Source organism: Raphanus sativus, chromosome 9 (assembly GCF_000801105.2).
Source record: "Raphanus sativus cultivar WK10039 chromosome 9, ASM80110v3, whole genome shotgun sequence".
In the NCBI taxonomy this organism is placed as follows: Eukaryota; Viridiplantae; Streptophyta; class Magnoliopsida; order Brassicales; family Brassicaceae; genus Raphanus; species Raphanus sativus.
The window spans coordinates 20,752,863-20,776,455 of NC_079519.1; the positions used below are offsets into that span (position 1 = coordinate 20,752,863).

Here is a 23,593-nt window from a genome sequence, read left to right on the forward strand (position 1 = left end):
ATCAATAACCAAAATAAAAAACGACATAAAAAGAGAAAAATATTAAAGATAGATAGGATTGACACGTGAATGTAAATTTTTTATAACCATAATTAACTTTTAAATTGCTAAGTTATGATATAAAACTGAGCTCGCATAGTTTCATTGTAACCAATAGTAGGTCTGAGATTCTCCGGCCTAAACGTTAGGTTCTTATGTAATAAGTTATTTTGAACCTAAAATATTTTTAAAAATGGGATCAGCTCATCAATAAACAAATAATGTAATTAACAAAAAAGTTTTTAAAAAATTGTTTAAGGGCCAAAAGTATTAATTCGATCAAGAAAATAAATTTTATTTTTCATACAATATTTCTTAAATAATTTTCATATAAATTCACCAATGCGGAGATTTTATCCTAGTATATTTATATGAACCAACTTATTTTTCTAAGCATTCTAAAAATCATCTTAATGAATGACACGTGGCTACGAATATATGTTGTAATGTTCCGGAATTAATATAAAGTGGATTGAAACACTCAACAAACACAAAATGGAACCAAAGCTGACCCATCTTTGTTATTGCATTCTACTTTTTCTTCCACTACTTTCTCAATCCCCCATAGCCAAAACTTCATCATCACCAAACCCTAACAATAGCATCAACTTCATTGTATCCTCATGCCACACCACGCGTTACCCTAAACTCTGCATCAAATGCCTCGCGCCTTTCGCCAGCAAGATCAGCCACAACGAAAACCGGTTAGCTCGAACCGCTTTAGCCGTTACTCTAGTCCGGGTTCGGTCCACAACTGTCTATGTAGCTAAGCTGACCAAAGCAAGAAGAATCAAACGCAGAGAGTACTTAGCCGTTAAGGATTGTGTTGAAAATCTTGGAGATGGCTTAGGGATGTTGGCTCAGTCAATGAGGGAAATGAAACAAGTGGGTCGATCTGGTCGTAGTCGGGATGAGTTCTTGTGGCGGCTAAGTAACGTTGAAACTTGGGTTAGTGCTGCTTTAACCGATGAGACAACGTGTCTTGATGGGTTCGATGGAAAGGTTATGGATGGTGTGGTGAAATCGGCGATTAGAAGAAGAGTTGTTCATGTGGCTCGAGTTACTAGTAATGCCTTGGCTCTTGTAAACCGGTTTGCAGCTCATAAATTATAGACTCGACTAATGAATTCAAGGAATATTCGGTCCTAAATAAGGTTATGTCGTTTCTTCCTTTTTTTTTTCCTTCTGGTTTTGTTTTATGTCTTTTAGTGATATTATGTATTTGTATATGTATTACTGTGATGTTTATGCCTTTACCATGGTGTTGAAAAGAGTTGACAATGATGATGACTGGATTTATGAAAGAAAAAAAAGGCACGAAATTACGAGTTAGATCGACTCGTTTTTATTTAACTAAAACTCTTATTTTTATACATAGCCGGGCCACGAAATGTTGGAGACTATAAATATTTAACAAAGACTTAATAAAAAAAAATTAACAAAAGTATATAACTGTGTATTATGTACTTCTAAAAGATTCAGTGGCAAAGATCAACGTTTTAGAGCCTTAAACCGTTGCTTAGGATCATTTTTTGGAAAAGGTTATTTTATCGGTTCGGATTCGGTTTGGTGTGACTAATTCAGTTCTAGGATTTTTTCCAGCTGATGTAAACCATAATTATTTGATTTAGATCGGTTTTGGTTCAGTTTGTTTTCGGTTCAGTTTACATTCGGTTCAGTTTATATTCGGTTCGGTTTGTATATAGTTCAGATTCTTTTGGTTTATTTTTAAGAGAAATCAAATTTTGAAACAATACATGATCATGAAATCATCACATTGGTCACAATAAAAAATAAACTACGTGGAATAAATTCAATATAAAATTGAACAAAAACTTTTAAAAATCACAAAATAATTTATAAGAAAATAATCAAACCAAATTCAACTAAAATAAATAGAAAATTATGTAGGAGACACAGAGAAAGAGATGTTATGGAGAATTCTTGTTTTTAGCGAAATTTAGTTTATATTTTAGGTGCCTTCGGTTTACATATAATAATTGAGGATGTTTTTTAATCAAATCTTTGATACTAAATCACTAAACTATTTGTATTTAAATGTGAAACTAATATAGCAAAATTGTTCTACTTATTTTAGATTATTATCTTTGAGCCTAGTATAAATATTATAGGTAGTAAGAGTGGAACTTCAATTATTTTATGAATTCAGTTTTGAGTTCGGTTTGGTTCGGTTCGGATTCGGTTTGGTTAATTCAGTTCTAGAACATCTTCATCCGAAATAAACTATAATTAGTTTGGTTTGGTTTGAATCAGTTTAGGTTCGGTTCATTTTTTTGCCCACCCCTAATAATTTCATAGACTATCATTATAGTTTGAACTGGAAAAAAAGTTATTAAAACAACAAGATATCGTTTTCGACCTCCAAAAGCTTTGGCCAACCCACATCATGGCGCAGTGTGCCAATATATACATGTTTGGTCCCAATACTCCCAAAAGCTTATGCGATAAACTGCTTTCAAAGTTCAGTTTTCAATTATTATCTTGTCACTTCTAACAAAAGGGAAGATACATAAGTGGATGATTAACCAATCCTACAAACAAGGGAACAATGCACAATTAAGAAACGGAGATATGGAGTTTCTGCTCGTATAATTAGAGAACAAACTGTCTTCATCAATATCTAGGGATGTCAATTTGGACATCATGTCATTGGTCACCCATGTCCAAACCCATTTGGACTAAACCAAATTAGACCAACAAATAAAAATGTCCAATTGGGTTTAACCAATTAGACCCAAATCTAATTGTCTTAACCTAAATGGACATGGGCGGCCAAATGATACAAAAGTCATAGGATTTTATTTTGAGCCAAAAATCAAGTTTTCCCTCCAAAACCGTAAATCGAGATTTCTTGACAGAACCGTAAGTTGAGTTTTCCCGTCAAAACCGTAAAATGAAGATTTCCCGCCAAAATCTTAAAATCGAGTTTTAGAGTTTTCCCGTCAAAACTGTAAATCTAATTTTTCCATCAAAACTGTAAATCGAGTTTTCCCGCCAAAACCGTAAAGTCTAGTTTTCCCGCCAAAACCGTAAAATTGAGTTTTCCCGTCAAAACCGTAAAATCGAGTTTCCCGTCAAAACTGTAAATTGGGTTTTTCCGTCAAAACTGTAAATCGAGTTTTTCCAAAACCGTTATATTGAGATTTACCGCCAAAATCGTAAAAATCGAGTTTTCCCACCAAAACCATGAAATCAAGTTTTTTTTTTTCCAAAACCGTAAAATTGAGATTTCTCACCAAAATCATAAAATCGAATTTTTAGTTTTCCCGTCAAAACCGTAAAATCGAGTTTTCCCGCCAAAACCGTAAAATCGAGTTTTCCCGTAAAAACCGTAAAATCAAGTTTTCTCGCCAAAGCGTATCTATACTTTTGAATTAAAAAACAATGAAATTATGTTTTTTTTTGTTAAAAATGAATTTTTTGGATGTTAAAGTAGAGATTGTATTTGGGCTTTACGGAATGCCCATTTGAAATTGGCCAATTTGGTCTGGACAATTTAGTCTGGTACAATCTGGGCTTAAAAAAAATAATGTCCATTTGGACTGGTGTGTCTATTTGGACAGTCCAAATGGACTTTGACAGCCCAATTGACAATATCAAAAAAGTGTTCTTCTATTTTTTTTTTGTCCAGGTCTCTCAAATTTACTCATTGTATTCGGGGTTGGGGTTTCTTAATCAAACCGATTGAGTTAATTACTTTATTTTATCTTTAAGTTAATTACTTTAATTAGGGTTCTTAATTAACTGGTTCTAATATACTTTCGGATTTATGCGGGAAAAAAACATATTAAGTGAAATTAAACTATAGAATAAGCTATTCTTCCAAATAATCATATATGCCAAGAATCGTAAATAATTGAATTGTGCTTCTACCGTTTTGAACCATCTCAAATGACAAGTGCTGCTTTTGAAGTTTTTATTTCTTTTATATTATATATAAAAGTCATAACATACAGATATAAAGGTTGAGCATAATGAGATTTGAATAACCTGTGATATATCCATGATGAGAGAATGCATTACCTCTTTACACATAAGCTACATAACTTTTGGCAGTTTGGGAGCAGGTGGGAAGATCTTATCAATTGTTAGGCTATTTGAGTGCTCTTTAGTTAATTTAAATAAACTTTCAAATTATTAGCTTTTGGGAAAGTAATAGCACAAGTAGAAGTCTGGGCCGTCTTTTAGCACGTGCAAGTGGAACGGTCGAACATGGTCCAAAACTTTTAGAGGGTCTATAATTTTTTTTGTTTTAGGTATAGTTATAAATTTAAAATAATATTTTTATTAAAAGATCACAATAACTATATTTAAATTTAGGTTCTGTATTTACAACCAATAAATGTAAATTACATTTTTTATTTTTTTTATATAACCAACTAATAATGCAATAAATTAGGAAGTAATTAGTATTTATATCAATTATATATTTTGGAAAGTAAGAAATAGTTGTTAATGTGTGTTTGAATATTCAATGGTAGTATATAAAGTTAATATACTAATTGATGGGAAATTGCCACAAATACCATTTCCCTTATACCACTTTTCAATTATACACTAACCAACTATACCACCAAAATTTTAATGGTCAAAATACAATTGTACCCTTGAATAGTTATACAATTGTAGCGACATGATTCTCTTCTCCTTCTCCATTGTGAGGGACCGTCTTGTCGAGGAGATGAAGTTGCCACTGCTCCATGGTGTGGATCAGACGCACGGCGGCTTCGGCTGAGGAGGACGATGTGTTGCTCGATTGGAGATCATCGGTGGCTGCTGCTGGTGGTGGTTGTGCAGAGGCAGCAACCGTTGGTTCGGATTCCATGGAAGCACTCTCTCTCTCTCTCTCTCTCTCTCTCTCTCTCTCTCTCTCTCTCTCTCTCTCTCTCTCTCTCTCTCTCTCTCTCTCTTCTCTCTCTCTCTCTCTCTCTCTCTCTCTCTCTCTCTCTCTCTTTTTCTCGACTTCTTTCTCTCTCTCTCACTGTTCTCTGCCTTGGGAACTGCAACGGAAGAGGCAGAGATTTGGTAGATTCGGATAGGGGATTTTTTTTGGGGGGTCAGAGTAAATCCGGTTTACAATTTGTTTTCAGAACCGGTTGAAGTTATCGAATTGAGACCACCGGAGAAGCAGAAGAAGGATGTTGTCAGTGACTCCGCCGCTGATCGATCCGGGACGACGAAGTCAGCGGCATGGTGGATTCCCTAAAAGTGTTTGTACTTCAATTAACGAGTGTATGTGTCATGGGATACCAGATTCTCGCCAGCTACAGGTTTGGATTGTGATTTTTAATGGATTTTATATGTTTACCACTCACTGTTGTATCTTATTGTAGAGTGGAGATATAATAAACATCGATGTCACGGTTTACTTGGATGTAAGTCTTTTTGGCTTCTTTCACTTCTCTGTAGACAGTTTTACTTACACGCTGTTTTAAGTCACTAAAGCTTGAGACATATATTAAAATTTGTGGATTTTGAAACTGCAACAGGGTTACCATGGAGATACATCAAGAACTTTCTTCTGTGGAGAAGTAAGTGAAGGTTTTAAACAGCTTGTAAAGGTTAGTTTTCTTTTTTTTTCTTTTGTTCTCATTGTGTTGTCTCTGCATTGTTAATAATAAATGGATTCTGTTTAGTGTGCTAATTTTTGTTGGTTTATTGTTCTGGAAGGTTACGGAGGAATGCTTGGAGAAAGGAATAGCCGTTTGTAAAGATGGAGCAAGCTTCAAGAAAACCAGCTTGTGCATGTGCTTGGTGTTGAACTGATAGATACCGTGCTTTTGCTTTTCCACCAAAAGTAAACAAAAATTTAATGTCTAAGTATGGAGTTTGAATATTTTGCAAGGCTATAGCTGTGAAAAATCAGCTTATAAGCCATTATAAATCAGTTTATAAACCTTTATAAATTACTTCATAAACACTTATCATTCAGTTGACAAAAAAATTCATAAAAACAATTTATAAACTCTTATAAATCAGTTTAAAACTTTCATAAATTATTTTTGAGTTGCTTATACTCATTCTTTCTAGCATCCCTCACAAGAATTCTCAAGTTACACACATTTATATGTTCTTATAGATATGTGCGATCAACTCTTGTTTAAAAACTTTTTTTATAAAGACTTATAAATCGTCAACTCTTGTTTTAAAACTGTTTATAAAGACTTATAAGTCGTCAACTCTTGTTTTAAAACTTTTTATAAAGACTTATAAACCGTCGAGTTGTACCTTAAAAATGATTTTATAAAGGTTTATAAATCATTTATAGGAGAATATATATACTATTGATATATAAGGGTTTATTAATGATTTTTAAATCTTTAAAAATGATTTATAAACATTTATAAATTATTTATAATCCTTGTAAAGCCTTATAGACTGAATTTATAAACTCTTAAAAATGAAGTATACATTAATAATTTATTTAGAAAGCCTTATAGCTTAATTTTATAAACTCTTATAAAGTCTTATTAATTGTTTTATAAACCATTATAAGGAAGCGGATCACGTCTTCCCTTGAGAGACAGCAAAAATTGTCTCGGCTTGAAGCCTTGGAAGTAGCAGGCCTGCTGGAGTCATTGGATGATAGACCGCTGCTACTGCTAGAGTTTTTGCTGTTCTTCAGCTATTTTCCATTGTAAAGAATGGAGAATCTCTTGCTCATACCCCTCCAAACAACTCTTTCAGAATTATAGTTATATAAATATTTATATGTGTTTTATAAACTTGGTTGATACGAGGTTTTATAAGCTCCTATACAATTTATAGATGGTTCATAAATGGTTTTATAAACTCTTATAAATGATTTATATACAAAACATTTTCATATATCTATATGATTGGTTTTATAAACTTTTATAAACATACATCAATAGTTTTATTCTGAGAACCAGACTGAAGGTTAGTGAACTGAGAGACCAGTAGCTTCGAGATTCCACTCATAACTACTTCCACCTCATCTGGTTCTCTTGACCATCTCAACCCACAGTATTCGCCTGTTGCAACTTGCGTCTTGGCGTAGCAAGAACTTTCTACTAATCCAACTGTGACGATGGCCTAGGTATCTGAAAGACAAAATGATAGCAACTCACAACATCAACAGAGACCCCAAGTATCTCTCAATGCTCAATCATCTCAATGCTCAATTATACCTTTTTATAAGGCCTTATAAAAAACTATAAGAGAATGATGTTCTTTAATAAGAAACAAAATTGGTAGAGAGTTGGTTAATTTGGTGAATACGAGTCGAAGAACATTAGAAGTGCATTGAGGAAACACAATCGAAGCTATGTGGATAATCAAAATAAATCTTTGATAATGCTTACCTGAGATGATGCTGCTGCTGCTCTGAGCTGTCCTGAAACAACGGGAGATGTGATCACAATCTGCACTCCATCGATAACTTGTGGGGGTGTTGGCCGGAGTCGGAGCGAGGAGTCCCATGGGAGAAGTAGCGAGATGGATGAAGGGACGAGATTCAACTGATATCTTTTTAATAAGATGTGCTTCTTCTTCTTCAACCTTCTACAACAGATTCTTGACCTGACCCCTCAAGAGAGCCTCGCCAGATCCAGGAGTGCTCTTGATTTTGATCTTCCAAACAACAACTCCTGAAGATGGAATCTGCATCGCCAGTCCAACTATCGACGAGTCATTGGTTATGTCGATCGTCGCCATAGTCGCTCAGTTTGCTTCATGAGAGAGGATGCAATCGATCTAATTGCCCTGGCTCGATCTCATCGCTGTCGCCGTCGTCACTGGATCTCATCGCTATCACCATCGTCAATCTCATCGCATGCCGAGAGAGAAAGTGTGTGATTAAGTTAGAATTTTGATAGGGCTATTTTTGTCTTTTGTCTATTAATGATTTAGGTATTTTTGAAAATGTCTTCATTCTAAGTATATATATGAAAATGGTACTTAATAAAGTGTATATATGAAATTTCCCCCTAATTGATTATGTCTAGGAAACAATTGTCAATTAGTGATTATAAATACAGATATCAAAATATATTTTTTTCACCATTTTCTAATTAGAAATAGCAAACACAAAAAAAAAGAAAACTAGCGTACAACTTTTGTTGACAAGAAAAAAAAGTGACTTGTCCAATCAAGAGTATATAGCTTACTATCCAGGTTTTGTTACTCTACTATATTTATAGATTATGATGATTTGATCGATGATTTTGCTTTGAAAGATGCTAAGAATCATGTTCAATTATTTGATCAATAATTTTGCATTAAAACTAGAAAATGATTTTATTTAGATATAAAATAATTAAATTGATGAAATTTATTTTATATTATAATCATATTTTGTAAAAAAAAATCAAAGATTTCAGATTGTTAAAAAGGATCTTATTTTTTTATTTTGAACATGGTATGTCTAAAGTTTGAGACGGCCCTGGTAGAAGTGGACTTGAGAGTGGTCATGTACACGAATTAGGTACCATATGTGAAAGATAGAAAACTAGCTTATTGCCTCATTTACAAAACATGCATTTAAATGTATAATTTATGATGTTTTTAGTGCTATTGCTTCCCTTTCACTTCCCATTGTGTTGTGTACTTGTTATTCAACCAAATTTGTATTATTAAAAGAAAATTACCATTTAAAATTGTCCCTTAATTTTCATAGTTATTTACATTATCATGCCACTACAAATTAAATTAAATTTTCTATTTTAATACTTGTATTTTCCAGTTAGATTAATGTGTTTCTTTTTCTTTTGTCAACAATTAATGGAGTTTCTTAAAATATATTTTGAACTAAAAAGACACCTGATTCACTTCTATATTAAATCAATATCGAAAATATTCATTGTTATCCTGCAAACAAATCAAAGGAACTTGGAATTGGAGCAATATACAACTTTCTTTAATAAACCAATCAAGATATACATGTCTAAAAGTAGTCGATATAGTTAATGTAACGTATAATATAAAGTTTACTGACACTTATATATTATTGTAAGCATAACTGAGATATCTATACATATTAAGGAGGGTGTATTCAATTTAACATTTGATGTGATTTGATTTTTAATGGAGTTTTAGATGATTTTAATAAGTTGCAGAGATTTAGGTGATTGTTGTTAAACTACTCTAGAATATCACCTAAAACTATGGGATTTGAGTTTTAATTTTTTTAACTAAGAAACTCCACCCAAATACCCTAAAATCACCTCAAAAGTTTAAAACTCCACAACTTAAAATATTTTCAATAACAGTGGATTTCGGAGTACTTTATAAAATGTCAAGTTCAATAACAGTGGATTTTAAATGAGTTTTTAAAATTCATGTTTGAATAACAGTGAATTTGTCATTTTAATACAAATCACCTCAAACTCTCGGTTGAATACACCCCCCTAATTCTCTATGTATAGAATTCAAACCGTCTATATATACCAAATCAATTAATTCTGAATCCAAACGGAATATCTTTATAAGTGTATCCAAACCAATAATCAATGTGGAATATTAATTATACATATAAAATAGAATTTAAAACATACGGATTAAAATATTCGATATTACTAAATCAACTAATATGTTTCCAAATAAATTTTACCATGTTCAATCCGGCTGCTTTTTATACTAAATGAGAGATATTGTGAATAACAAACATCCAAATTATTTATATTTTGTTTCCAAATGTAATCTTCATCACTTGATTTGTAAAATTATGGGTGGATTAACCAGTGGTCGAACATGTAGTTAGATTCTAAGTTTTAATGATTTTTTTTGGTTTCAAATTTTTGTATAATATTTTTATTTCTAAAATCCAAACTGGATTATATATTGATCATCGGATTTACCGGTCTGACTTCGCATCCGAATCAGATTTCAAAACACAAATTATATAAAACAATCATATAATATATATTGATCATTAGATTTACCGGTTTGATCTCGAGCCCCAGTCAGATTTCAAAATAAAAATTATATACACAATTATATATTACAGATATAACATTTTATAAAAATAAAAACTGAAAACACAGATCCGCGCTATTCCGGGATCAGGATCTAGTAAAATTTATTAGGAAAATTCATTCTCTTTTTCAATTAGCTTGTTTCAATTTGGAAAACCGGTCAAAATGATAAAATTAAGGTCACTAAGATGTATAAAATTTCTTTATGTAAACCATTTTTAAGATCTGCCAGATCTCATGTGAAACCCTTATTAACAAGTAACCGGTGGATTCCGACCATAAGACTAAATCTATATTATTAAAACTGAAATACAAATTAGGTTTATTCGGAAACATGAATAGCCGTTTTAAAAATGATGTTTGTTTGGAAACATGGATAACAGTTAAAAAAAACAGATTTATTTGGAAACATGGATAACTCTTTAAAAAATTAGGTTTGTTTGGAAACATGAATAGCAGTATACTAAAAAAAATTAACTTATATTGTTAAAAAATGAGAATACATTATATTATGAGAAACTATATATTTGGACCAGCTTTATAATATACTAGCTAATCTAATTACCTAAAACATTTTTATCTAAAATAATCATAGAAAATTAAACTTTATATACATATTTCAAATCAAAATATTAATTTAAAGTTGATTTATATTAAAAATTGATTCAAAAAAATATGTATATACATATTTTGATTTGAAATATGTATATAAAGTTTAATTTTCTATGATTACTTTAGATAAAAAATGTTTTATATATTTAAAATTTTATTTTTACTAAAATATTGTCCAATAACCATTATTATAAAAATATTTTCAATATATATCAGAAAAATAAAATACAAAGTCCAACTTCATAAACCAACTTAAATTATGGTTTTTATATTTCATATTAAATTTTAAAAATATAATATATGTGATTATTTATATGATGGTACATATAAAATACGATTAGTTACATGATGATGCATATATGATTTATAATAGTGACTAGGGGTGGGCGTTCGGGTACCTATCCGGGTTCGATTCAGGTCTGTTTGGATTTTGGTTTTCTGGGGTCAAAGATTTCAGTCTCATTCAGATATTTATAAATTTTGGTTCGGATCTTTGTGGGTTCGGTTCAGATTCAGATAACTCATTTAAATTACTTATAAAATTTTATAATTCATTATATACTTTAAATTTCTCAAAATATATAAACATAATAATATATTACATATAAATGTGAATAACATATGTCAAAATACCTAAACTTAACATATAAATTGGTTTGGTTTAGATATTTGGATAGAAAATCAATGATTATTTTAAGTATTTTTGGTGTTTTGAGTATATTTTAACTATTTTAGATATTTACTTTTGACTATTTGTATATATTTTCAAGTATTTAAACCAACTTAAAGTACCATATATATTCTTGATGTTTTTATATACATTAAATCTAAACTTAATTAATATATATAAGTATATAAATTTAAGTTGGATACATTCGAGTATCTGAAATACTTCGGTTCGGATAGGATTCGGTTTCGCTTCTCTGATTACCCGAAATTTTGAATAATTTGGATATCTAATCAATTTCGGTTCAGATTTGATACTACTTTTTTGGATCGGGATCGATTTAATTTTTTGGATTTATTTTTTTTATCCAACTCTAATATTAACATGAAAAATAAATAGTAAGATATTTTAAAACAATAACCCACGCATCCAAGATATTTTAAAACAATAATCCTCGCATGCGCGGATGAAAGTGTAGTTGTGATTAAACCAGACAACATCAAACTTCAGCCGGTCCAAAACGAAATCGAGGCACCTAAACCCTCCGCTCCACAAACACCACTTTGTGTCTCGTTAAACGATATAGTGCACCTTTTATAGAAAAGCTGCTCTAAACTGGTTAATGGTCTGTTCGTCAAAAAAAAAAAAAAACTGGTTAATGGTCTGGATAGATCGTACAGATCTCAAGTCACCATAACGTGCATAAAGCCGATGCAGCAGGAACAAGATTAACAGCTTTTTAGCTTTATATTTTGAACTCTGATTCTTGGAAAAGATTCCAAGACGTAAAAATAAAATAAAAACTAAGACAACACCCTTGATTCATTCTAAAATAACTAACAAAACATGACCCAACCTACCCAAATGAGAAATTCTTTAACCAAATATCTAAACAACACGGAAAGAATTTGCATACTAAACTGATTACGGTTTAGTAATAACCTATTTATCAAAAATGAAAATACCGGCACAAACCAGCTTCTTTATCTTGTTCATCACCACTGGGTTTTTTCATATGCTACTGTGCAGCTTTTGGGTTCTCTTGAAAATCAACCAACATTTTTAATGAAAAAGGAAAGAAGTGAAAACAAAACTAACTTTGGAGATGCGGGGGATCGAACCCCGTGCCTCTCGCATGCAAAGCGAGCGCTCTACCATTTGAGCTACATCCCCAAATAATCATCCTTTATCTGTGACATTTAAAGATTTATCAAACTCAGATTGTAAGTTCGTGATAAAATCTTAGACACAATTTTCACTTCCATATTTATCTGTTGCTTCACTGTATCAGGCCATATGTTCTGAACTTCTGGATCTTGCACAGTGCCGGTCCGGACATTTACGGCGCCTAAAGCGTAAAGAAAATTTGATGCCCCTTCATCATATTATTTTTTTATTTAAAACTATAAATAATATAAAACTATTAAAACATAATTTATTTTTAAAAATAAAGTACAAGATATCATAACATTATTAAATGAAAATATAACTTTTCATCAATTTTAAAATTAAAACATTATAACAATTTTTTGTTTGTTCCAATGTCATTTTAGAAAGAAAAAAGATATAAAACCTTACAAAAAGAGAGAAAATGAAGACTTACATGGCAGAACAAAATATTCCAACAAAATAATTAAGAATGATTTTACCAAAAAAAATAATCAACAAAGCACCAAGAAACAAGAATAGGTGATAATTTAAAATAATTGATATATAGTATGTTGTGCGCATAACCATTATAACAAATATCCATCCAAAGATATAGAAAAGAGAAAATAAATGTCAACTATAATAATAATAAAAAAGACAAAAAATAAGTTGTCTAATTGAATTATTTAATATACTATGTATGATAAAAGAAAATAGGTTGTTAAATAGTAACCAGATCCATATTTAAAGAATCAAATCTTAATTGTTAATTATATCATAAAAGAAAGGAATGAGAAATGGTGGTATCGAACCTGCATTAAGCTGGGAGTAGGAAATGTTGCACAACCCTAGCCTGAGGTCTAGTTATCAATATATTTTGGCGCCCCAAAAATATAAAGAATCTTTGGCGTCTAAAGCCTTTGCTTCACGGGCTTTATCCCAGGGCCGGCCTTGATCTTGCATTGCCTTTGCTTGTATCTCCTTCAATTCTTATGGGGTCAGATTCTCCCGGTTCGCTTTGTCTATCTGCTCCACGCTCCTGAAAGATAATATAGCCGCGAATTTCGCTGCACACTGACTCTGATTACATAGCTTTACTAATAAAAGAGAAGCAGAAATTTCTAACACCATCAAGCAACACCTAGTTCCTATGATGATGTTTCAGACGTTCTTGATATGTGTTTTCATGGCTGAGAAGACCAATGTAGTCAGTCCTCTGCAATAATAAAGAACTTTTGTTTCCACCGGTGCCATACGCAGTAAACTCTCTGCAGTATAGTGTCTGAGCTAATGACAGAAGCAAAAACCTTAAAATGCTCACATAATATGCTCGTTTTTGTTTTTTGAAGTGTATTTAGCAAGTTCAAAACTTCAAATCGTCCTTCATTAAGGAGAAGCTGCGAGTTCTCACTTCACCTGAGCTGTTTTTCAAGCTAGTTCCTGCTGTGTGGGCTGCGAATGTCTCTGCAAAACCAGTGTGTTTGCTTCCCTCCTAAAGCATGTGCATGCTTTCTTTCCAACTTGTCTTAGTTGCGTTGCATTTACCGCCCAAAAGCTATATTCTCCAAACATAAGCTGAACTTTAGGACACACATTGTTATGCAGCAACACAACATTACATTAAACAGCTCCCGGAATAGCCTTAGTCTCTGTATCTATGGAAATATTTGATATGATCCCATGTGAAAATGAATCACTGTAACCACAAAACATAGCGAGACTAGCGCCAACTTGTTCGAATCACAATGTTGCTGAAACATCATACTCGTTGTGTCCTATAACTCGTCCCTTACCTGTCCATGATGACACTGTCCGTGAACAATACTACAACTCTCTGCATGCAACTTTCGTTCTTTACAGCAATACCACACAGCAAAATAACCTCTAGTGTGAGCAATTGCAAAGTACCAGAAAAATAGATTCAGGTTCGGCACTGAAACAATTAAGAAACAGAATCCATTCCATGGCTCTTCTCCACCTGTATGTAATCTTGTCTCAGCTTGTACTTCAACGACAAAAGCTTTTCCTGTTTTATGTAATCAATCAAATCTAAGTGCATCACATATTCTTGAAACGAGGAAGCTGGACGTGGAACCTCCCCTTTATAATCTTCTCAAACTTTTACTTAAACCACCAAGATTTTGGAGGTATCCTTACGGAACTTGTTGACTTGACACATATAGAAGTTCGTGTTGAAGTCATCTGCCTAAATCATATGATTCTTCTTTGTTATGAACAGCACCGCTGCCCACTCTAAAGATTTTTTTTTTTTATCAAACCAAGCTCTTCTATTTATTCTCACACTTTTCAACGTCAAACCTTCTGCCTCAGCTCAAGGCTCTGCTTCGTTTGATAACTCATCATCCACTTTATCAAGCTTATCACTCTGTTGCTGTACTCGCTAAGATTCCATGTTTCCTCATACGATGTTGACAACATCGTCCAGTTTCTTCAGTGTTTCAAGAATGCGATGCAATGTAAGAGCTTTCTGTAAAGTTTCTGAATTAAGCTCGAAGTATTTATTTTGGATATTAATTTAGATTTCGCTAGTGCAGATCCTTTTATAACTAGAGTTCTTGCGATCATCTTGAAGTCGAAATGACGCTCTCCGCCCTCTCCGCAGCCTCGTACTGATGATTCAAAATTCACATTCCAAAAAGGCAGGAAAAAAATTACATAAGTTGAATATATGATCCAGATCAACAAACTCTCTGATCAGAACTTGCCCAATGCAGTAAAACATAGACCAACGAATTCAAATCACTTGGAAAGTCAACACATGAAAACGTAATCCAAGTACCAATGAAGAAAGCTACCTCTTCTGAAAACTTCTTAGTCTTCAGCAATAAGTAAATCCAAGTTCACATACTGACAAGTTATACACAAAAATATTCATTTCGTGAACATGGTTATTTGCGGTGGCGTATTGGTTTTTGCTTCTCCGCCACTGAAGAAGAGGGAATCGACCTCGAGAGAGTTCTGTAAATTTTAAAAAAAATACCCTACGTCGATAATGTTCGTTGTAAAAGTCGTTCCAACGAAGAAAGTTAATAAAAAATAGGATAACGCTCCAGGGAGGGGTTGAACCTCCGACCTTGTGGTTAACAGCCACACGCTCTAACCAACTGAGCTACTGAAGCTTCATGCTTTATTTGTTCACCATTATATATTACTGCTAAATGTAAGAAGAAACCGAGCTAGTGAAGCTTGGCAAGGTTAGTAGAATTAATATAACAAGTTTTTGATGGCTAACTGAGGCTTCTTGACAATATGAGCAGACGAACGAAGATATAATTATAAAAAATTTTTTTGTTATTTACATCGATTATAAGGTAACACTTGACAATCTCCTTGATATATAAGGGGATATTTTAAAACCCTATAATGCATGCCACATCAGCCAAAATATTTCCAAACAATGAAATAGCCACTTCACAAAGAAGATGAAAAATGCTATCTCTAAGATTCAACACAAAACTAAACCTATTAAGATCAAAAAACACCACGTAATGGCTCAACTTGATACATGTATGCATATAGATACTTGTAGGTATGAATGATCAACCTAGATACTTTTACTATGGATAAAATAATAATAGAAAAAGAAGATAGAGATTGCAACAAACTCTCACTTTTATCTAGATTTGCGAGATGGGATATGAAACAATGTAAGTCTTCGTTCTATAGTTCGTCACGAACCAAATATCTATAAGAAAAAGGGTTGGTTTCCCATCTAAACCCCAGATTAAAGATATAGAAGATTAATAAAACTAGAAAGAATTAAAAGATGAGTTTTTTTACACTGCAAGACAAAGTTTTCAAGTTTTTATTATATGTTAAGACAGTTTCTGCTAGTGGTGTAGTTTTTGATAACTTGACTTTGATGGGATGTAACTGAATACATTTTTCTATTGAGTCTCGTTTGTTAGTTTCTATTTAGTTGGACCTTTCTAATTTTATTTTTGAAATTTAAATATTAAAACTTTTGTTGGACCCACTAAACCAGATTTGATTTTTTTTTTTTGGATTTAATTAATTGAACCTTGAACCAAACGTGTATTATTTTTTATTGTGGCTTCTTCTTCTCCACTTCGATCTTCTTCTTCTTCTCCACTTCGATTTTCTGAACTCAGTTTTCGACTCTGTTTCTGAACTCCTACTTCGTAGCGAGTCGGCAATCTGTCATCACCAGGTGGTCATTCTCCGCGCCTTTGCGTCTCGTCTTCTTCCGCATCTTTAATTTGGTGACTCGTCAAACTCCATCGTGATTTCCTCTGTGACCTCTCTTCCTCGTCAACGGTCAAAGGGATTGATCCGATCTGTTGAACGACTAAAACCTCAAAGGGATCCATTCACAAACCAAGTTTCTTATATTTGCACGAGTGGTCCTTTAACTTTCAACTATTTACAATTTGGCCCTAAAATTTATAGGTTTGACAGTTGCTTTTCAATTTGGCTCCACACTTCTAATTGTGCAGTATAATCCCGACTTTTAAAGATTAGTATGCAAATGCAATCTAATCTAAAATGAAAAGCCAAAACCATGAAATACATTATTATCGTTTAAATATTAGCCATGTGTATATACGTTTCATGTATGTTTATATGTACATGAACCAATGTACACAAAATTTTTAGTATCCATATGTACACCGATTCATTTGTGCAAAAATTCACATGTTAAAGGTGTACACATAGTTTTTACTCGCAAACGTTTGACATATATACTGTTAAATGATAGTTACATGTACACATATATACTGCTATACGACTTGGATGTGTACACAATGTGAGGTGTACATGTGTACACCTAAGTGAGGTGTACATTCCAGGTGTACATGTGTACACAATGTGAGGTGTACATGTGAAATATGAACAAAACATCAATGCTATACGACTTGGATGTGTACAAAATGTGAGGTGTACATGTGTACACATAAGTGAATCAAAAGAATAGTAGTTGTATATGAAATATGAACAACACATCAAAAATTTGTGTAGGAGATTCTTTGTAATTTGAGAAGTCCTTGTTTATACATGTATCAAGCTATCAATGTATCGAGGTACTTACATGTATGAAGCTATACATGTATCAAGGTATATACATGTACAACACAATTCATCTCAAAGCACTGTAGTACAATATCCACATGTACACCAATATTCATTATCCACATGTACATCAGAGTTCGATGTCCACATGTACACTGGTGTTCGATACATGTACACGAGAAACATCCTTGGAACATTCTTTACCTTAAACTCTTCTTGGATAAGGAGATCCGACTGAGTCACCACCAAGTTACTCTAGTATCTTCCTGAAGCGAAGATAAGAAAACTTGGAACCGACTGAGATAAGGAGATCATTGGTGCATTCCTTGGATACGGAGATCCGACTGACTGACCATCGAGTCTTTCTTCGTGGTGAGGAGATCCAGTATCTTTCATACCATTCTTCCTGAAACGAATATAAGAAAACTTGGATCTAACTCACTCTGATTGAGTCACCACCGAGTTATTCTAATAAACTTCTTATTCGTCATCGATCTGTGTTCTGTTTTCTACGGCAAATACGATAACTGGGAGAGAACAAAATATTAGTGAGAAATCACAGATGATGAATACGAAGATATAATAATGGCAATGGAGGAAGGGTTACTGATTGGGGCGTCAGCGAATGACATAGTGAACGGAGATTGGAACTCGCCGCAACTATCAATGTTTTATATATAAATATACACGTTAAAAACTCGCAAATATAGATATTAGTGATATTATTTTATTGAGTTGTGTAATGCTCTGATTATAAACCTCATTCCTTGATGTTGGTTTTTTAAGGTTTTTTTGTGTATTTGGAAAACTTTGCTAGGGTGTACACGAACAAGCGTGTACATGTGTACATGAACAAGAGTGTATATGTGTACAACACGAGCGAGTTTTGATGTTGTCCAGCGACGACTCTCAAAACTATATGTTGACAGATCTCAAAATATAGATTGAGTAACAAAGATGCTGATTATAAACATATTTTCCATAAAAAAAATTCTGGAAAAACAACATTCATTTTACAAAAAGAAGAATAAAGAACTCAAGAAGAGAAAATAAAGAAGAAAATATATGGGACCCACTATTTTTAGTTAGCCAAAAAGTTAGTTGCATACTTACTTATCTCGTTTAGAAAAAAGAAGAAATTGAAAAATAGTTAGGAAAAACTACCTTAGTAGCATAAAGTGTCTTATTTTGTAATAGAAAACATAAAAATGTCTTGTGGTGTAATTGTTTCTTAAAAGATAGTGTTTAGGATTTCCTTACTTAACTATTTTGCTGGATCTTGAAGAACAGGAGTAGAAGGCACAAGAAAACGACGAAAAGAGATAAAAAAACGACGAGATCTCCTTTTTGGTGAGGCTAAGCGGTGGTTGTCGAAGCTCTAGTGGCCAGTGGTTGGTCCTCCTCCGTCTGACAGTTGCTTCCTCTCCAATCGAATGTTTTTGGTAAAAAAAAAAAACTTAAATGCTGTCTTTTTTATAGAAGAGTAAAAGAAAAACCTAAATTCTTTTACATGGATTACAATATCAAAAACCTTCTCATAATGTTTTTAAACCCGACCCGAATACTGAACTGGACGATATTCTGGATAACTGGATTATCGGGTCAACAGCAAATGAACTGTGGGTTAATAAATAAATTAGTTTTATTATATAATAATATATTAGCTGTGAAAATAGATATATAGAAACTAAATTTACGTATTTTCTAGATATTTTATAAAACATAAAATAATAATTTGGATATTTAGAAAATACTCAACTTTAGTTTTTATATTTTATTTTCATTTGACATACAAAATATCAAAAAAATAGTTTAGACTACCAAAATTGTTTTTGTAACAAGTTAAGAGTTATGACATCTAACAAAAAATATCAAAACTTAAAAGTTCATAAATATTTAAATGTCTACTGTGAATAGTAAAATTAAACTTCAAGTCTAAAATTAGTAAGAAATAAAAAATCATTAATAAATTATCGATAGAAAAAATTAACTAACACTAAATTAAATTAACTAATTTTGGTTATTTGTATCAATGATCGTTTCATTTTTAAATTAAATAAAATAATAAATAAAAGTTATTTATTGGTTCAACCAGTAACCGAATTCTGGGTTTTAACGAGTTTTTGTGGGTTTTATTGGATTTTTAAATATTATTTTTTCATAAAACTCAAACCATATTTATTTTGGGTCACCAGATTTACTGATTCTTTTTTTTCCGGCCCAGATTTACTGATTCAACCGCAGATCCGAGTCAGGTTTCAATACATTGACTCCTCGTTAGTTATCGATCTCGGGTACAATTTGTGGTAAGAACATCTTTAATGCTGAAACCGTTTCAAGGTTTCTTATTTTATTTTTTATTTAACTTTTTGTCTAAAAAAATTAAAATTAAAAATCGAACCAATCGTAAGTCGTCACGTGTCGGTGAAATCCGCAAACAGTGCAAAAACCCTTCCATAATCGGTCCTATTTCATTATTTTTGTGATCGGTTTTTATGGTTTTTGTGGGGCCTCCGGGTTAAGAAACCCCCTAATAACCCGGAATAAAGATGGTCTAACCGCAATACAAACTAACCAATCAACTCTTCATATGGTACAATAAAATTGAAAATCACAGATAAATCGTCACTTGTATTAACTATGTTCTCTTTTGATAAAAGAAATGCATAAAAATAAAAACAATATTTCAATTATGAATCGGCATGCCGTGTATAAATGTATAATACAAGAAGAAGAACTAAAAATATTAACAAATATCCTATATTTTCTTTATTCTCTCCTTCTGATATTTTGACTATTTTTACCCTCAGTTAAAAATAACTAGAAATGTCAAACTACAGAATCTTGTAAGTTCTCTTCCTGCGGCAATGATCCCATGCGGCGATCCTCGTCTGAACTTTCTCAAAATCAGAAACCCGACAGGGAATCGTGATCCGGCCAGGTTGATCGAACCCATGAACCCGCTCCGCTTGTTCCAACAATTCTCCGAACAATGGATGATTGAAATAGATCACCGGCACTACAACGCGCCGCGTGTCGCCGTCTGATTCGCCGACGTGAACCACCAAGTGTCCCTTCGGAACAGCCGTTTTTGGATCTTTGCCCAGCTGGATCTGACCCTGGCCCGAAATCTTCTTGCCAGCGCACAGTTTCTTGGCTCCACGGCTTAGACACCGTGCTAGTGAGCGGATTCCAGCGATCGGGTTTGTAACTCGTGACCGGTGCTGACGTTTCATTGTTTGAATTCTTCTTGATCGGATCCATTTGAATATCTTGACTGATCTATGTCCAATTTTGAAACCTCTGACTCTCTTCATGCTTGTTCTGACAGTGAAATGGTTTGTCTGAAATCGAGTTTCAAGAAGTCTGGTTTGGATTTTGGTCGCTCTGTGTTTGTTTTACGGTTGAAGAAGCAATCTCTATATATATGGCTTTGAGCTATGGCCTTTGGAGTTTGGATAGTAATACGTGTATTTTTAGATGTACACTTGTGCAGACTGCAGACTGCAGACTGATGGATAGTTTTCCAAATTCAACATTTTAAATACTTTATTTTTGTTCGCTTTCATTTTTTTGTAATCTATATAATAATAGGGGAGTATCACTCCCACAAAGGTGCCACGTGGCGTTTTTCATGGGCTTTTAACCTGTTTACACTTTGTTTGTTCTCTCTTCTGGCCCATCGCTGATCTTCCTACGGTTTGTCGTTTAGGTTTTTTTTTTTTTTTTCTGATCGCCCTCGATCCCTCTTCCTCTTCCTCTTCCTCTTTCTCTTCCGTTCTTCTGTAGTTATGGTGTTCATTAACACTCAACTAGGCACTTCTTCTGTCTTCCGTAACGTCTCTCTAATCCTTTTATATAGAGTTTACGAAGTTAGCTCCCAACCCTTTTCTGTTCACTCCTCATAGCATCGTTTTCATCATTTTGATACTCTTGCAAAAATGACTCCACCGGCTGTCTTCGCCGCCGTCTCTGCCGTCGCCCCCGTCTTTGTCGTCCCCGCCGTCTCCGCAGACGCCGCCGTCTCCGCCGCCGCCGCCGTCCCATACACCATTTTCGGCTCACTCCGACTTGGCAGGACCGCCCAGTCTTTGGTCGGTAGACTCATCCGGTTCTGGGATGCTAAGGATATCGATAAGAACGGGGAACTATTGGGAATAACCTTTCTACTACTTGATGAGAAGGTGATGTTCCTCTCTGATTATTATACGATTCAGAAATATGATTCTCATAGCTCTGTTCGTTTACTCCGTGTGTTAGGGGAATGAAGGTTTTTAGTGTTGAGGTTGAAAACATTAAGATATAGACTTATGCGTATGTGTATTGGTTATGTAGATTATGATTCCGTAGAGTTAACCTGGTGATTCTGATTTCGTTTCTGAAAACTACTCATTATGACTTCTTGAATTTATTTTTGGTAAGAATTTTGAATGAGAAGCTATTGATAATCTTTTGTATCCACAGGACTCGGTGATACACGGTTTCATCCCCGCTAACCGGGTCAGCCATTACCGGTCATCACTGGTGTCCGGTTCAATTGTCAGATTGGAGTGCTTTGAGGTTGCAAGGGTGTCCCATATGTATAAGGTCACCGAACATCAGTTTGTGATTCGATTCCTTCCTTCAACACGAATGGTCGGAGACCAAGTGGTTGGTCCTGTGATCAAAACCAACGGCTTCATGGTGAGGCGTATTGGCCATCTGCAAGTTCTTGCCAATACTAACTTGGAGCTTCCAGGTTTGTTGTTTTTTGTACTGCCACTTTAGTTGTGTCATGACAGACTGTTTCTTAAATATTTTAAACTCTGCAGATGTTGTAGGAGAGATCCGATCGGTGCAGGGTTCCGATCTGGAGAACAACGCAGACACGAGCAGGATTCTTGTCTGTCTCCTTATCGAACCGTAAGTCATTTTGAAGTTTTATATTCTCTCAGGTTGGGAAGCATGCTCTGTTTTAAAAATTTTAATGGTGTTGTGATGTCTATCTGTGAAATTATTGTTCTGTTGTGTTGTCTGAGTTTTGGCTTCATAAATCTTGGTTCGGTTGAGATTATTATTCTGTTGTGTTGTCTAAGTTTTGGCTTCATAAATCTTCGGTGAAGTTTTATATTCTCTCAGGTTGGGAAGCATGTTCTGTTTTAAAGATTTTAATGGTGTTGTGATGTCTATCTGTGAAATTATTGTTCTGTTGTGTTGTCTGAGTTTTGGCTTCATAAATCTTCGGTTCGGTTGAGATTATTGTTCTGTTGTGTTGTCTAAGTTTTGGCTTCATAAATCTTCGGTTCTGTTGCTATTACAGGGCTGTGACCGTTTACGTGTCCTTACGGGATGATGCTGCATCAAGCTTCAGGGGTTTTTTGAAGGTTGCAGATAGCTCCCAGTCTGTTATGTTGGTGACCTCGGTTAGTCCTAAGCTGTTTGGAGGTAAAAAAAAAAAATTATATGATCATCTTCTAATTGATTTAGCTGTGAGTATTTTTTATTCCACACTTTACATGATTTTCTAAAAATAAACAGGGAACCTGTACTTGAATTCCACCCAAGGAACTAGGTTCTTTTTTGACACCAGCCTCCCTGAGATAGCAGAGTTTGTAAGCAGGTAAAGATCAAACTTAATTAATATGATGCAACAACTGTAAGTTAACGGTGTCGACATATTATATGCAGTATCGGAGCTACAGCAGCTCAGGGATACACCTATGTAACTCAGGAACACCTTGAGAGCTTCCCTCCCCACGTTGAGGAAAACGTCGGACTTGCAGCTTCATCTTCTGGGCCTGCTATGTTGGGAAACAAGATGGATGAGGAGTGTGCTTCAGACACCCCTCCAGGGGAGTCAGATGCTCAGAAGAAGCGCAAGAGTGGTGGCAGTGAGTAATTGGGAAACCTTTTCCTGTTGAGCCCGTCAAAACCTTTATCTATGTTTTTAAGAGAACTTCTACTAGCTTTGTCAAACCCTCTATCTATGCTTTCGTTTTGCCATTTCGTATGCAAGGATTTTTTATTTCTGTTTTTAATTATTAATGAATCTTTGACGGGCTTTATTTAATTGCTACTTTAAGAATGGTGTAGCTTTTTCATGTGATTTATCAGCTGCATATCTATTTGACCATTGCTT

The 23,593-nt window shown here is 33.7% G+C and overlaps 4 protein-coding genes and 2 non-coding genes across 6 annotated transcripts; 3 read left to right on the forward strand and 3 right to left on the reverse strand.

Moving 5' to 3' along the window:
• Window positions 1–506: 506 nt before the first annotated feature.
• LOC108826129 (pectinesterase inhibitor 9) lies at window positions 507–1,410 on the forward strand. The gene has a single exon (XM_018599506.2). It carries the CDS (start codon window positions 535–537, stop codon window positions 1,150–1,152), a length of 618 nt encoding a protein of 205 aa, XP_018455008.1. The 5' UTR covers window positions 507–534; the 3' UTR covers window positions 1,153–1,410.
• Window positions 1,411–4,976: 3,566 nt separating this feature from the next.
• Window positions 4,977–5,989, forward strand: LOC130499442 (methionine aminopeptidase 1B, chloroplastic-like). Its single transcript, XM_056993518.1, has 4 exons — window positions 4,977–5,330; window positions 5,394–5,435; window positions 5,550–5,621; window positions 5,731–5,989. Exons 1-4 carry the CDS (start codon window positions 5,199–5,201, stop codon window positions 5,824–5,826), a joined length of 342 nt encoding a protein of 113 aa, XP_056849498.1. The 5' UTR covers window positions 4,977–5,198; the 3' UTR covers window positions 5,827–5,989.
• Window positions 5,990–12,374: 6,385 nt separating this feature from the next.
• TRNAA-UGC (transfer RNA alanine (anticodon UGC)) lies at window positions 12,375–12,447 on the reverse strand. The gene has a single exon. It is a non-coding gene; the product is annotated as a tRNA-Ala (tRNA).
• Window positions 12,448–15,489: 3,042 nt separating this feature from the next.
• Window positions 15,490–15,563, reverse strand: TRNAN-GUU (transfer RNA asparagine (anticodon GUU)). Its single transcript has one exon. It is a non-coding gene; the product is annotated as a tRNA-Asn (tRNA).
• A 4,569-nt stretch (window positions 15,564–20,132) lies between these two features.
• On the reverse strand, window positions 20,133–20,946 carry LOC108826169 (auxin-responsive protein SAUR36-like). The gene has a single exon (XM_018599552.2). The coding sequence runs from the start codon at window positions 20,790–20,792 to the stop codon at window positions 20,310–20,312; it is 483 nt and encodes a 160-aa protein (XP_018455054.2). The 5' UTR covers window positions 20,793–20,946; the 3' UTR covers window positions 20,133–20,309.
• Window positions 20,947–21,232: 286 nt separating this feature from the next.
• LOC130499567 (uncharacterized) lies at window positions 21,233–23,373 on the forward strand. The gene is made up of 5 exons (XM_056993753.1): window positions 21,233–21,659; window positions 21,940–22,213; window positions 22,287–22,899; window positions 22,993–23,074; window positions 23,143–23,373. Exons 1-3 carry the CDS (start codon window positions 21,417–21,419, stop codon window positions 22,379–22,381), a joined length of 612 nt encoding a protein of 203 aa, XP_056849733.1. The 5' UTR covers window positions 21,233–21,416; the 3' UTR covers window positions 22,382–22,899; window positions 22,993–23,074; window positions 23,143–23,373.
• The last annotated feature ends 220 nt before the right edge of the window (window positions 23,374–23,593 follow it).

What these genes read in the sequence shown, in the direction of transcription:
- LOC130499442 (XM_056993518.1), top strand. Translation starts at nt 5,199, where the DNA reads ATGTTGTCAGTGACTCCGCCGCTGATCGATCCGGGACGACGAAGTCAG. An exon ending in CAGATTCTCGCCAGCTACAG is followed by an intron (nt 5,331 to 5,393) that starts GTTTGGATTGTG and finishes ATCTTATTGTAG; the next exon opens with AGTGGAGATATAATAAACAT. An exon ending in GTTTTAAACAGCTTGTAAAG is followed by an intron (nt 5,622 to 5,730) that starts GTTAGTTTTCTT and finishes TTGTTCTGGAAG; the next exon opens with GTTACGGAGGAATGCTTGGA.
- LOC108826169 (XM_018599552.2), bottom strand. Translation starts at nt 20,792, where the DNA reads ATGAAGAGAGTCAGAGGTTTCAAAATTGGACATAGATCAGTCAAGATA.
- LOC130499567 (XM_056993753.1), top strand. Translation starts at nt 21,417, where the DNA reads ATGACTCCACCGGCTGTCTTCGCCGCCGTCTCTGCCGTCGCCCCCGTC. An exon ending in TTCTACTACTTGATGAGAAG is followed by an intron (nt 21,660 to 21,939) that starts GTGATGTTCCTC and finishes TTGTATCCACAG; the next exon opens with GACTCGGTGATACACGGTTT. An exon ending in TACTAACTTGGAGCTTCCAG is followed by an intron (nt 22,214 to 22,286) that starts GTTTGTTGTTTT and finishes TAAACTCTGCAG; the next exon opens with ATGTTGTAGGAGAGATCCGA.
- LOC108826129 (XM_018599506.2), top strand. Translation starts at nt 535, where the DNA reads ATGGAACCAAAGCTGACCCATCTTTGTTATTGCATTCTACTTTTTCTT.